This window comes from Melitaea cinxia, chromosome 19, assembly GCF_905220565.1.
Source record: "Melitaea cinxia chromosome 19, ilMelCinx1.1, whole genome shotgun sequence".
In the NCBI taxonomy this organism is placed as follows: Eukaryota; Metazoa; Arthropoda; class Insecta; order Lepidoptera; family Nymphalidae; genus Melitaea; species Melitaea cinxia.
In genome coordinates, this window is record NC_059412.1 from 12061171 (window position 1) to 12075395 (window position 14225).

Sequence of the window (14225 nt, forward strand, 5' to 3'; positions counted from 1 at the left end):
TTATAAAAGTACAGATAGCGTAAAAGGATATTTTTTTTCTTATTAATTAAATACACGAGTATTATAAAAACATTCTGCATTAAACTACTTAATGTGTGGATTAATTTTTTAGTTTTGTAATCTTTGATTACTGAAAAACTTGTGCAAGTAAATAGAAATTACTTAAAGTGGAGTAAAAATAATAAATTAATAATACACATAGCTTAATACCAGTTTTATTATTTAATTTAAAACGTTAAACGCCGCCTTGATTTTTTAGTTTTTCTGTTTGGGCGATGGGGAGCACCGTGTAGTCGACACACAATTTTTCCGTTGATGTCGCGGGGGTACCACATGACCCCGGGCCAGAGTCAACTTAAAAAATATGTCTTAGAAAAATATGTCATATAGTGTAAAGAAAAATAAGTAAGAATGGGTAGTACAATGAAAACTTATCATAATTTTTTTTGTAAATAGGGACTTTTAAACTGACCCCATGGGCTGAACAAGTGAGGTGACAAACTGGTGTCCCCCATGGCGTTCAACGTGTTAATAAAGAATTACAATAGATTTAAATTTAGTTACCGTTTTTATTTTCATAAATTGCGAAACAGAAATGACGAAGAGAAGAAAAAAAGAGATGACACAGCACGATATCTGTAAATCTATTCTTTATTATCATAATAATTATTACAAACTGCGATAATCCCTACATAAGGTACTAAACAATTAGAAAAACAATATGTATATTGAGAAACGTGTATTTTTAAGATAATATGTATTAAAAGTAACATGTCGATTCTTGTTCATAAATATTAAATTATAATAATTACTAAGCGGCCATTTTTGAAATGACGTCACCTATATAACAATGTTTATACAATGAAAAGTAACAGTGTAACATAATTTCGTGACGATACGTATTTTTATTAGAAACTAGCGGAACCCACAGACGTGGTCCTAACTTGCGAACTGTCGAACGAGTTTAAATAATCAATACATTTTCTAAATTTTTTTTGTAACAAATTTAATTTTTTTTTGTTTTTTGTTTGCAATAACCTTCTACAAGGTATTATAGAAAAATTAAAAAAAATGGTTACAGTTGGTTTAGCCGTTTCAAGTTTTGGAAATTTACTACATACACTAGCCGTGCCACGCGGTTTCACACGCGTTAACTTGAAGAAAAAAAATAGCCATAAGGTTAATATAAATAAGGTTTTAACTATAGAAATAAGGTTTTAACCTTCCTCGGTAAATAGAATATCCAACACAAAAATAATTTTTCGATTCGAATCAGTACTTTCTGAGATTATCGTGTTTATAGCTTTATAATGTTAAGTATAGAATTATAGATATTACTAATAAAAGTTATATAATATATAATGTACATAATTATATAAAACGAAAATTGAACCTGAAAACAAGTAGAAAATTCCGGTAAAAAGGTAATTAAGTGGTAACTTGATTTTAGTTTATTTGTTTATACAATAATTAGCTTGTATTCTAAATTGATTATTGTTTCAAGAATGATTTTAACTGCAATATGTAGAAATATTGTATTCTTGTTAGGACTGCTTGTATGATGTGCCAATTTTATACATTTACAGAACCACTCTAGTATTGAAGCGTACATTTTAAGAAAATAAATACGTATTGATTAATTCATTATTCTAAAAATAAAAGAAAACAGTTGAATTGGGATGTTGAAAACTTGACTATTTTTAGTAATTAGAAGTTATTATAGACATTAAAAAATGTGACTGTTGAAATTTGTATTTGAAAATGATTTTTTTATGTAGATTGGTAGAAACGCTAGATAATATAAATAAAACAGTCAGTGTACATATAAAATAGTATATTTCTATTAGCTACTAGCTGACCCGGCAAATGTAGTTCATATTTTTTCTTGCATAAGTATATCTATTGATTTCTTTTATACAAAACATGTCCGAACAATAAGTAATAGAAATAAAAATCTAGTATCATGCAATGGTTTGTAAGTTATCCGTACATGCATTTGAACAATTCATTTTAATTTGTAAGTATAGATAATTTCTCTCCTTTATAACTAAATATGAATATTAATCTGATTTCAAAACTCCAATTTTTTCTTTTTAACATATGCTATTGTTCTGATAACATTATTATTGTTTCATAATTGTATTTTAAAACTTTGTATTTTATCTATTTAAATGAGTATTTTTTACAGTTTTAAATTATGTTATGTATTTTTTTTTAATTTGGTTAAAAAGCGCAGATTTTAAAGGATGAGTGTGGTTTAAATACAAGCAAACAAGAGTTAGCAATTGTTAAAGACTCCTACAACTTGATCTCTCTATTTTTTAGTTTGTTATAAATTTTATTTTATATTATAATATTTTTGTTTTAAATCACAGTAACTAGAGGCAGCTAAGTATAGTGTTTTATTATATAAATTATTGAAAAGTTATCTGTTATCAACGTTCGAAATGTCAAAGTAATTTGTAAGTGTACATAATTAAGTAATAAGAAGAAATTGTTACAAAGGTTTGTTTTATTTTAACCCTATATAAATTGCGTCAGTCACGTGTACTAAATCAATGTTCAATTAACAAGTGTTTGTAAAACTATAGCAAAATACACGACAGAAATAAAATGTACGAGTAAAGGTGAAAAAAATATTTAATTTAGAAAAATATTGCATAGCTTTTTTTTACAACTAAGTTGTCAAACAAGCGCTCGCCTGATGGTAAGCGATTACCGTAGCTTATAGACGTCTGCAACACCAGAAGCATCGAAAGCGCGTTGCCGACCTTATCCCCCATTCCCCCCAGGAGCTCTGGTCACCTTACCAACAGGAACACAACACTGCTTGAAAACAGTATTATTTAGCTGTGGTCTTCTGTAAGGTCGAGATCACGGTCGAGACCTCAGTCGGGCGGCTTCATATTTTGAGCAGGAAATTGCTTGCTGTGCCCTACCTCGGTTAAACCACTTCCTCCACTCCAGCCTAACCACTCCCCACGACTAATTAAAGTAGTACATAAGAACGCCTATCTGAAGGACTTATTTCAACTGGTCATTAACTTAAACCGTTTTTTAAGTCTCGACACTTAATAGTTAAGGCAGTAAGACACCATGGTAAAGATAATCTGTAGGTACCTAATAAATAGACTTATAAATATGACATGCAGACTGACTCCCCAGGGGTTCTGGTAATTTATTATTATACTCTTTGGGCTCCGGCCATCTTAACCACCACAAAAATACTTATTCTGTAAGGTTCCTTCCTTGGGTTGCTCCAGATAGGATTTATCCTGCTGGACCATATCTTAAAAAAAAATTGAAAAAATAAACCTTCCTAGACTATATAATTAGTAATTTATTGCATAAAAACCAACAAAAACAAGTCACTGAGTACCAACTCGATGACGACTCTTGGCAACACTATTTTTTTCGTACTTAGGTATTTTTGTTTATTATATGCCTTTGCGTACAGGGCACGGGAATGGATTTGAGGCGTGACGGTCAAAAGGTTAAATGTGACCACATGAAAAATATCGGCTATCGATTAAATTAAAATCATTAAAATCGGCACACCCAGTAAAAAGTGCGAAAATGCGGATTTTCGAGAGTTTCCTTCGATTTATCTGAGATCCCATCATCAGATACTGGTTTCAAGTACATTTCTTAGTCATTTTCATTTCATAGTACCAAACTCAAACAGGGATATCTCCTTTCCAACAAAAAAAGAATTATCTAAATCGGTTCATAAACGACGGAGTTATCCCCGAACATACATAAATATATCGATAAATATATTTAGGTCGAGTTGAGGAACCTCCTCCTTTTTTTGAAGTCTGTTAAAAATAAATCTGCAGTCAAAATTAATTGAAAATAATAAATAGATCATTTAATGTTTTAATTCTTACGTTTAATTTATCCTTAAATTTCAGTTTAATAATTTTACTTAGCACAAGACGCGGTGGGACAATCATAAAGACAGGTCAGTCGATCCTGGTTGTTATCATAGAAACCTGATAACGACCTATCCCACCCCTGCCTGTAAAATAATGATATTTGTAATTTAAAAAAATACTAATCGATATATTTTCAATAGCTCAATTCAACTACGTTATCCTTTAAAAATTGCTTACCTTAAATTATTTAATTAAAAATGAATAAAGTCGTTGAAAAAAAAAGTTATAGTTGTTTAAACTATTTATATTTATATAACAATTAAGGAAAGTGGAGCTGTTCCAAACTGTACTTGAGCAATTATAAATGTAACTTGAGCAGTTTTTTAACACTGAGCAATTTAAAATATTGTATATGTTGCAGTCAGAACTCTTAACCAGTCAAAAGTACTATTGACTAGCGAAATCAGTCAAAAGTACTTTTGACTGGACAAGTTGGTCAAAAGTGGTTTTGACTAAAAATTATTGGTTATTAGTACTTTTGACTGCAAATTCGTGGTTAAAAATACTTTTGACTGACGCTCTCCGTCAAAAGTATTTTTAACTGCAAAAAAGCGTCAGTCAAAAGCACTATTAACTCATTAGATGTGAATAAATTTAGTCAAATGATCCTGATAAACCATAATAAATTTATGCCCGCGATCTTCTTGCGACTGCATGTCAATCAGATCGACTTGGCAGCGGCTGTTCATTTCAGTGTGCAGGATCGGTTTCTTAACCTTTTTTTTTACGTGCGGAAAATCCATCATGGAGCGCGCATCCAGCGCGGGGGCGCCAGAGGGTTATGTCAGATTCCTACTGACTAAAAACCACCACGTGTTAGCAGTCATCCGCCTGGATGGGGCGAGATGGGGTCGCGCTAGCATTCGCCATCTCGCCTCAGCGGTAGGCCCGGACAGAGCCTCCGGGCCCCGGCATAATGGTGGGGTGGCCTCGCTCACAACAAGGCCACTCCTCAGACGTATGAGGTCGTGTCGTCCGGCCGGCCGAAGTCCCCCGACTATCGGCCGCCGACCCCACTATTACGGAGGGGGGAGGAGGTGGGAAAACCGCCTTCTCCTTGCCCCCGTACGTCTGCGCCGAAGTGGGCCAGCAGAGGCGTCTTCCTCTCTGGCCCACTCCGCGGTCTCCTTCTGCGTCAATCGGTTTCTAAACCTGACCCATCCTTTTCTTGCTTTTCTTTCTTTGGCATACTTCGCACATCGATAAATATATATTAATCATTTCTTTTGTAATATTAGCGTACTTTTTTGCCGTTTCATTCTTAAGTCTATCGCGACCACCATGCCCTATAGAAATATGAGCAGCATCAATAATGTCGTAGATTTCCTCAGCCGGCAAAAATATTTGACAGGTTCTGTGTTTGTAACTCATTTTTTTATACCACAAACTTCAATGTTTTAAAGCGTTGTAGTCTACTGTACTGTAATGGTGTTTCCTTTTCATTAAATTTCGCGCCTTCCACATCCATTGCAAACTTTTTAAATTTTTCTTTTGTCATCACATTGAAATGACTATCTTTCATATCTTCCATCGCTAAAATTCTTTGCAAAAAGCCTTCTTTCTTTTCGTAGTCAATCATTTTTGTTCTAATATCAGCACGTTCCTCACTAATAATGAGTAATATAAAAGTTTATATGTGCGTTTGTCGTTATTTTTATCGACCACCTTAACGTTTTAAGAGTTTTGACTGATACAACCAGTCAAAACCACTTTTGACGGAATCATTTAGTCAAAAGTACTTTTATCCAGCTCCATTGGGCAAAAGTACTTTTAACTGTTATTTTAGTCAAAAATAATATTGACTAAAGCAAACGATCAAAAGTACTTCTGACTGATTTTGGTAGTCAATAGTGCTTTTGACTGGTTAAGAGTTTTAACTGCAACATATACATCAAAAGATATAGGAGTTTGAAAGTATTGTTAAATGATATTTTTTCAAAGACTAATGAATTTTAACTAAATAATTTAAGGTGAGCAATTTTAAAGGATAACGTAGTTGAATTGAGCTGTTGAAAATATATCGATATAATTTTTTTTATTACATGTAGGTATCATTATTTTGCAGGTTGGTGTGGAGTAGGTCTGATAACGATCGTTACTTGTAGTTAAGCTCGGACTAAGTGATTCTTAGTCCGAGACGTTAAGATTATACAGACACAGAACGTCAAGTACAAAAAAAGCGTAAGAGGTAGAACAGTATTTTTTAATATATATTTCACATCACGTTAACTCATATCGTCTATATAGTATATGTAAGTAAAAAAGATAAGACAATTAGCCAAATTCGCAAACTTTTACGTCGACTCCGTGGCGCAACGGTAGCGCGTCTGACTCCAGATCAGAAGGTTGCGTGTTCAAATCACGTCGGGGTCAAACACAATAACTTTTTTTCTTTACAGTATATTATTTTTACTCCTAATGAACTTAAATGTAACCGTAACAATTAAAGCGATTAAAAAAATAACTTTATTTTAACACGCGTATATTTATATAAGACTAGCTTCTGTGCGCGACTTCGTCCGCATGGAACAGAGGCGCCCGCAATACTTGATCATTATTTTGCTGCGATGTTATTTAAAAACTGCGGTATCTCCTGTGATACTCATTGAAATCGAATTATGTAAAAGGCTATTTAGTTTCAAATTAAATACTTGTGTTTAATAACGTATTTATTTAGATACTAGCGACCCGCTCCGGCTTCGCACGGGTATAAAACATAATTATAGCCTATGACATTCACTGAAAAAATGATTAAAATCGATCCAGTAGTTTTGATTTATTCATTACTGCCCGTGGCCCGCACGCGTTAACTTAGAGTAAAAGCCGGCCGGAACCGCCGCAAACGCTGCGTACCGCGATTTTTAAATCTGTAATATCTTCGAAAATATTCATTTAAATCATATGCTGTAAAGGGCCATATAGATCTATATTAAATAAAAAATATATTTAATGTATTTAATTGGATAAGGATTAATGCTGTATTGGTTAAAATCGCTTCGAAAATTAGCCATTATTTGTCGTAAAAAGTAAATGACAAAAAATGTTATTGTGGGATATCCATAAGAGATAGGTATATACCATCGCGGAGTTTTCTGTAGACCTTTTTAATGTGTACAATACTTAGTACATTATTTTGATAAATCTCGTAGGGTTCAGCCTGCGTTTGCAATTTAAGCGAAAAAAAAATTATTATTTACGACATAACATTAGAAAACTCAAAAATAACAGTATTTCTCCACTATTTAATGGATGTTATTATACATATAAACGTTCCTCTTGAATCAATCTATCTATTAAAAAGATCCGCATCAAAATCCGTTGCGAAGTTTTAAAGATTTAAGCGTACATACATGTGCAGGGACAGAGAAAGCGACTTTGTTTTATACTATGTAGTGAAGAATTAATATCATCATGTTGATAAAAACATCTTCGTAAATAATGCATTATTTTGGAACAAACTTGGTTTTTTTTTTTTTTTTTGACAAGTCATATACATCCACGGGCTTATAAACCTATGTCCTTTTTTATTCGAAATACATGCAATTTTTATTTTTATTTTTTTTTGTATTTCAAGGTAGGTTCAAGGAACAAACTTGGTTAGCATAAAAAAGGTCATAGTGAGCCAACCTTAAAAGATAGATATATGCTGTCGTGGGCTTTTTTTTAGAACTTTTAAAGAGGATCAATTCTGTCATACATGATTTTTGCGAAACTTTAACTGTTTTCACAGCGCACGCAGCGGAAGCTCTTAAAAGGAAAAAAGAAGCCCCGATTTTAAAACATTATCCATATTGGTGCTCCGCTCCTTTTGGTTTTAGCGTGATGATATTATATAACCTATAACCTTCCTCAATAAATGGGCTATCTAACACTGAAAGAATTTTTCAAATCGGACCAGTAGTTTCTGAGATTAGCGCGTTCAAACAAACAAACTCTTCAGCTTTATAATATTAGTATAGATTAAGGACCGGTTTCACCGCGCAAATGAGTTACGATTTGACTTTAACAGCAAGAGGTAGAATAGGCTATTAAGACCTGTTTAGAGATTAGATTAGATTTAGAGTTTTAGAGTCACATTTACGAATAGAAATGCCTCATAAATATATCAGTTCGACGATAAAAAATAATTATATATCAAAAAGCTTTATCTGTTTGATACCGACATTCTTCAAATAGCGTTATCCATAACATAATTAAAACAGGGGATGTTAATTATATAATAATACTACTAAATAGTTTTATTATATTTTTATTTTATAAGTTTGACAATTATAACATTATTTGGGCGTTTTGCCATTTCGTACAATCATTCAGTAATCTCCTCGTACTTTTTAAATAAAACTTGTCAATGTTTACTCCTTTTTGTTTATAAATTATCAATAATTATTTCAAATGAAAAAAAAATGTACGAAATAATCAGTTTTTCTATAATTTCATAACTAAACAAATACCTACATATCTTAGAAGCCCGATCGAGATTATTCACTCGTCTTAAAATCGAAAATATATTTAATTCAGTAACGACACGAAAACAACTTTATATAATAATAATTTTACAACTATCATACAAGTTATTTGTACAGATATATTTCGATTAACGAGCAAAAGATACACTAAAGCCTTGTTCCTAAATTAAAAAAAAAAAACTGTCCGTTTTGATCTCTAACAGTTAAATTTCCATGACGTGTTTTAAATTTAACGGTTAGTAAGCAAAAACGAGTCGTTTTCTGGATATAGGAACCGGGCATAAAAGGCAATGATGGCAAGTCGATGAGATAAGACAATGGGATTTATATTGGTGTTATCTTTTTACAACCTTTAGCGATGATTTGAAGTTATATTTAAAATTACTAGCTATAAGTTATATTTTAAGTTTAAATCACACAAAAATGTTAGGTACTTTATTGCACAGACACAATAATAATTATATACATATGAAAAAAAATCATATGGTTAATATCCAGTTAACTGGAGACAACCATCTGCAAATTTAAATATTAAACAAACATTTTTCAGATGCTTCAACTGAGCTTCGGTACTAATTAAATTATTTCAAACCAAGTCAAATTTAATGTAAATGTTATAAAAATAATTTGAAGTTTATTCTTATTGAAAATAGCCTATTTCAAACGAGTTACAACTAAGTATCGGTAAAGTCATAAAGTTAAAGGCACTAATTTGTAAAGGTATGTGGCACCTCTTGCAGCTTTTGCTAAGCTTGCTTTGCTGCGCAGTTTAATCAGCGCTCAAGATCCGTGCCGATAACTATACTTTCAAATTTCATTGTGAAAAAAAAAACGATTGGAAAGCTATGGAAATTATCTCCCGGAGTATAAGATTTTGTATATCGTTCAATTGTTCAATCCAAAAAAAAAACGTTGGTAAGGATTCTGATATAATTGTAACGTCTTTCTAGTCCCCTACGACCAGACTAATGAATTATGGCAGAAATACAAATTGCATATTTGCTTTAAAAAAAAAGTTATGTTTAATTTGTCAAAAGTAACAAATGTTACATGTAACTTAATAATTTGATAGGACAGGTACCTTTAATGTTATAATATTTAACATTTACATAAAATTATTATTTCTATTTTGATTTTTATATCGAATAATCGTTACTTACCCATATAATAAGTAGGAAGTAAATAAATAATCGTTTTTTTTTTGATATTTTAACATTCTGTAATTTAAACAATATAAATAATATATACAATTAATGTAATATATGAAAATAAATGTAGCAATAATATATTTATACAAATAACAAAAAGAAAATTAAAAACGAATAAAGCAATAAATTTTATTTGAAAACACGTGACAAAGTATTCGATCTTACAATTATCACACATTACTTGTAAGCGATGAACTTTGTGCGTTAAAATATCTTTTACGAACAAAAACTTCATGTTAATTTTTTAGCTGCAAACGAAATTTAAAAAAAAAAATATAACAGCGGCGTGAGACACACGTTAATTACAAAAATATTATAAATACATTTAATTATAATAATTTCACATTTACAACCGTATTTTCGAGAGCATCTTATTAAACAAATAATAATCAAAGATCACTTCTTTAATGAATTTTATTCATATCCCGTGTACGACGAAAAGGGAGAAATATTGCATATTTTGTAACTATATTAAATATTTGACAGCTATTCATTAATCTGTGCAACAACTATCTTAACGACGCAGGCAACTCGAAAATTTTAAATCTTAACTTTATATCAAAATACAATATTAGGTTCCAAAAAAACTTTTCAAGTGACATTCGACTCAGTTTTATATTTCATCTAATTATAAAACGGCGATATTTAAAAAAAAAATCAAGACTTAATTAATAAATTAATACTAACAGTCTAAACTAACCCTTTGAAAAATATTTACTACGAGTACGCACGCACGTGTACGTCAGAAGCCCTCTCGGCTTATCACAGATCCAACGTTATTATCTTGAAATTTATAAAATCAACTATTTGGTAATCGTGAGAGATCTACAAAATTGTATATTCGTCTCGGTAACAGGGACATGTGTGTGCGATTTTCTGTCAAATATTTCTTTACAAAACCGCGTTGAATGAAAAATATCGAATAAAATATATGAATATAATATATAATTTATATATATATTTTTTGCCACAAATCGACGCAGCCACGGAAACCTAACGAGAGTAAAACTATTTTCTTATCGATGAGATTACACGTAGAACTCGAGACGACGGTTTCGTTAACTAACATCATTTTTTACATACAAATGTTTGAAATCATGTCAAATAACTATAACTATAATTTCAAATAGTTTATAGTGCCGCATAATTTCCGTAGCTGCGTCAAAATCGACAGGCGAATACGAGTCAGCTCATCATTCCAAACTTAGTCGATTATTACAACGAACATTCACCGAATCCGATCACTTTTGCTTCTCGCTATGACACGCACGCGCACGTCCGCGGGTCCGACGTCACGGGCGGGGACGTAGCGGAGTCCGAGGCGAGCGCAGCCGGCGCGCTCACATGTTCTGCCAGGCGGTGGTGACCAGCATGTTGGTGTCGAGGCCGCGCGCGATGCGCTCGTGGATGCCGTGGCTGAGCCACAGCGCGCGCAGCTGCTCGTAGCGCGCGGGGCACAGGCGCAGCGGGTTGCCGCGCCGCAGGCCCTGGAGGGGGGAGGGGGGTTGAACATAGCGATAACGTACTGTGTTGTTTACGTGATTGTCAACTGTAGGGTTTTGTTACAATTAACAATGTTTCCGATACCATAGCGTAGCAGCGCCGGCGGTAGAGCAGTGTACCTGGTCGGTCTCGCCGTAGGTGTCGAGGTAGGGCGCGGGCAGCATGGCCCCGCGCGCGGGCGCCGCCAGCAGCAGCAGCTCGCACTCGCGCACGCGCAGGAAGGCGCCGGCGGTAGAGCAGTGTACCTGGTCGGTCTCGCCGTAGGTGTCGAGGTAGGGCGCGGGCAGCATGGCCCCGCGCGCGGGCGCCGCCAGCAGCAGCAGCTCGCACTCGCGCACGCGCAGGAAGGCGCCGGCGGTAGAGCAGTGTACCTGGTCGGTCTCGCCGTAGGTGTCGAGGTAGGGCGCGGGCAGCATGGCCCCGCGCGCGGGCGCCGCCAGCAGCAGCAGCTCGCACTCGCGCACGCGCAGGAAGGCGCCGGCGGTAGAGCAGTGTACCTGGTCGGTCTCGCCGTAGGTGTCGAGGTAGGGCGCGGGCAGCATGGCCCCGCGCGCGGGCGCCGCCAGCAGCAGCAGCTCGCACTCGCGCACGCGCAGGAAGGCGCCGGCGGTAGAGCAGTGTACCTGGTCGGTCTCGCCGTAGGTGTCGAGGTAGGGCGCGGGCAGCATGGCCCCGCGCGCGGGCGCCGCCAGCAGCAGCAGCTCGCACTCGCGCACGCGCAGGAAGGCGCCGGCGGTAGAGCAGTGTACCTGGTCGGTCTCGCCGTAGGTGTCGAGGTAGGGCGCGGGCAGCATGGCCCCGCGCGCGGGCGCCGCCAGCAGCAGCAGCTCGCACTCGCGCACGCGCAGGAAGGCGCCGGCGGTAGAGCAGTGTACCTGGTCGGTCTCGCCGTAGGTGTCGAGGTAGGGCGCGGGCAGCATGGCCCCGCGCGCGGGCGCCGCCAGCAGCAGCAGCTCGCACTCGCGCACGCGCAGGAAGGCGCCGGCGGTAGAGCAGTGTACCTGGTCGGTCTCGCCGTAGGTGTCGAGGTAGGGCGCGGGCAGCATGGCCCCGCGCGCGGGCGCCGCCAGCAGCAGCAGCTCGCACTCGCGCACGCGCAGGAAGGCGCCGGCGGTAGAGCAGTGTACCTGGTCGGTCTCGCCGTAGGTGTCGAGGTAGGGCGCGGGCAGCATGGCCCCGCGCGCGGGCGCCGCCAGCAGCAGCAGCTCGCACTCGCGCACGCGCAGGAAGGCGCCGGCGGTAGAGCAGTGTACCTGGTCGGTCTCGCCGTAGGTGTCGAGGTAGGGCGCGGGCAGCATGGCCCCGCGCGCGGGCGCCGCCAGCAGCAGCAGCTCGCACTCGCGCACGCGCAGGAAGGCGCCGGCGGTAGAGCAGTGTACCTGGTCGGTCTCGCCGTAGGTGTCGAGGTAGGGCGCGGGCAGCATGGCCCCGCGCGCGGGCGCCGCCAGCAGCAGCAGCTCGCACTCGCGCACGCGCAGGAAGGCGCCGGCGGTAGAGCAGTGTACCTGGTCGGTCTCGCCGTAGGTGTCGAGGTAGGGCGCGGGCAGCATGGCCCCGCGCGCGGGCGCCGCCAGCAGCAGCAGCTCGCACTCGCGCACGCGCAGGAAGGCGCCGGCGGTAGAGCAGTGTACCTGGTCGGTCTCGCCGTAGGTGTCGAGGTAGGGCGCGGGCAGCATGGCCCCGCGCGCGGGCGCCGCCAGCAGCAGCAGCTCGCACTCGCGCACGCGCAGGAAGGCGCCGGCGGTAGAGCAGTGTACCTGGTCGGTCTCGCCGTAGGTGTCGAGGTAGGGCGCGGGCAGCATGGCCCCGCGCGCGGGCGCCGCCAGCAGCAGCAGCTCGCACTCGCGCACGCGCAGGAAGGCGCCGGCGGTAGAGCAGTGTACCTGGTCGGTCTCGCCGTAGGTGTCGAGGTAGGGCGCGGGCAGCATGGCCCCGCGCGCGGGCGCCGCCAGCAGCAGCAGCTCGCACTCGCGCACGCGCAGGAAGGCGCCGGCGGTAGAGCAGTGTACCTGGTCGGTCTCGCCGTAGGTGTCGAGGTAGGGCGCGGGCAGCATGGCCCCGCGCGCGGGCGCCGCCAGCAGCAGCAGCTCGCACTCGCGCACGCGCAGGAAGGCGCCGGCGGTAGAGCAGTGTACCTGGTCGGTCTCGCCGTAGGTGTCGAGGTAGGGCGCGGGCAGCATGGCCCCGCGCGCGGGCGCCGCCAGCAGCAGCAGCTCGCACTCGCGCACGCGCAGGAAGGCGCCGGCGGTAGAGCAGTGTACCTGGTCGGTCTCGCCGTAGGTGTCGAGGTAGGGCGCGGGCAGCATGGCCCCGCGCGCGGGCGCCGCCAGCAGCAGCAGCTCGCACTCGCGCACGCGCAGGAAGGCGCCGGCGGTAGAGCAGTGTACCTGGTCGGTCTCGCCGTAGGTGTCGAGGTAGGGCGCGGGCAGCATGGCCCCGCGCGCGGGCGCCGCCAGCAGCAGCAGCTCGCACTCGCGCACGCGCAGGAAGGCGCCGGCGGTAGAGCAGTGTACCTGGTCGGTCTCGCCGTAGGTGTCGAGGTAGGGCGCGGGCAGCATGGCCCCGCGCGCGGGCGCCGCCAGCAGCAGCAGCTCGCACTCGCGCACGCGCAGGAAGGCGCCGGCGCCGGCTCCGCAGCTCAGCGCGTGCGCCACCACGGCGCCCACCAGCTCCTTGCCGCCGCTGCGGCCGCTCTGTCGAGTCGAGTTTCGCGCCATTTTTAAAGGTATTCCGAAGTCAAACGAAGGAAACATCAATGAATTGATACTCGACTAAATGTTTGAATCGAGATCTGTTTTCGAGAACCCATATAAGTAATATTGATGTCTACTAGTACGTTAATTGTAAATTATAAGTTTTCCTAAATTACTTTAAGAATCAGCGAAATATTATTGGCACAAAAAACAGTAGCGCATTTAACGTCTAAATAAATACCTTATTTAAATCCTAAGGAATATCCTCTTTCCAACAAAAAAAGAATGATCAAATCGGTACATCCAGTAGAAAGTTATGCGGTATAATACAACGTAGGTCGACGAAAAAAGCGTCAAGTAAAAACGCATTATTAGGTATAACTCGAAAAGTAGTTGTTATCGATTAAAAGAAAATTT

At 40.2% G+C, this 14225-nt stretch overlaps 1 protein-coding gene and 1 non-coding gene across 2 annotated transcripts in view; one reads left to right on the plus strand and one right to left on the minus strand.

The window, feature by feature from the left end:
- Window positions 1–6239: 6239 nt before the first annotated feature.
- Trnaw-cca lies at window positions 6240–6311 on the plus strand. The gene has a single exon. It is a non-coding gene; the product is annotated as a tRNA-Trp (tRNA).
- A 3405-nt stretch (window positions 6312–9716) lies between these two features.
- LOC123662963 (E3 ubiquitin-protein ligase UBR1) overlaps window positions 9717–14225 on the minus strand; it is a 51083-nt gene continuing 46574 nt past the window's right edge. Inside the window, exons 27-28 of the mRNA XM_045597727.1 lie at window positions 13629–13808; window positions 9717–11099 (exon numbers count right to left, since the gene is read on the minus strand). Coding sequence (XP_045453683.1) covers window positions 10953–11099; window positions 13629–13808 — 327 coding nt within the window. The 3' untranslated portion in view covers window positions 9717–10952. The remainder of the gene's footprint in view (window positions 11100–13628; window positions 13809–14225) is intronic.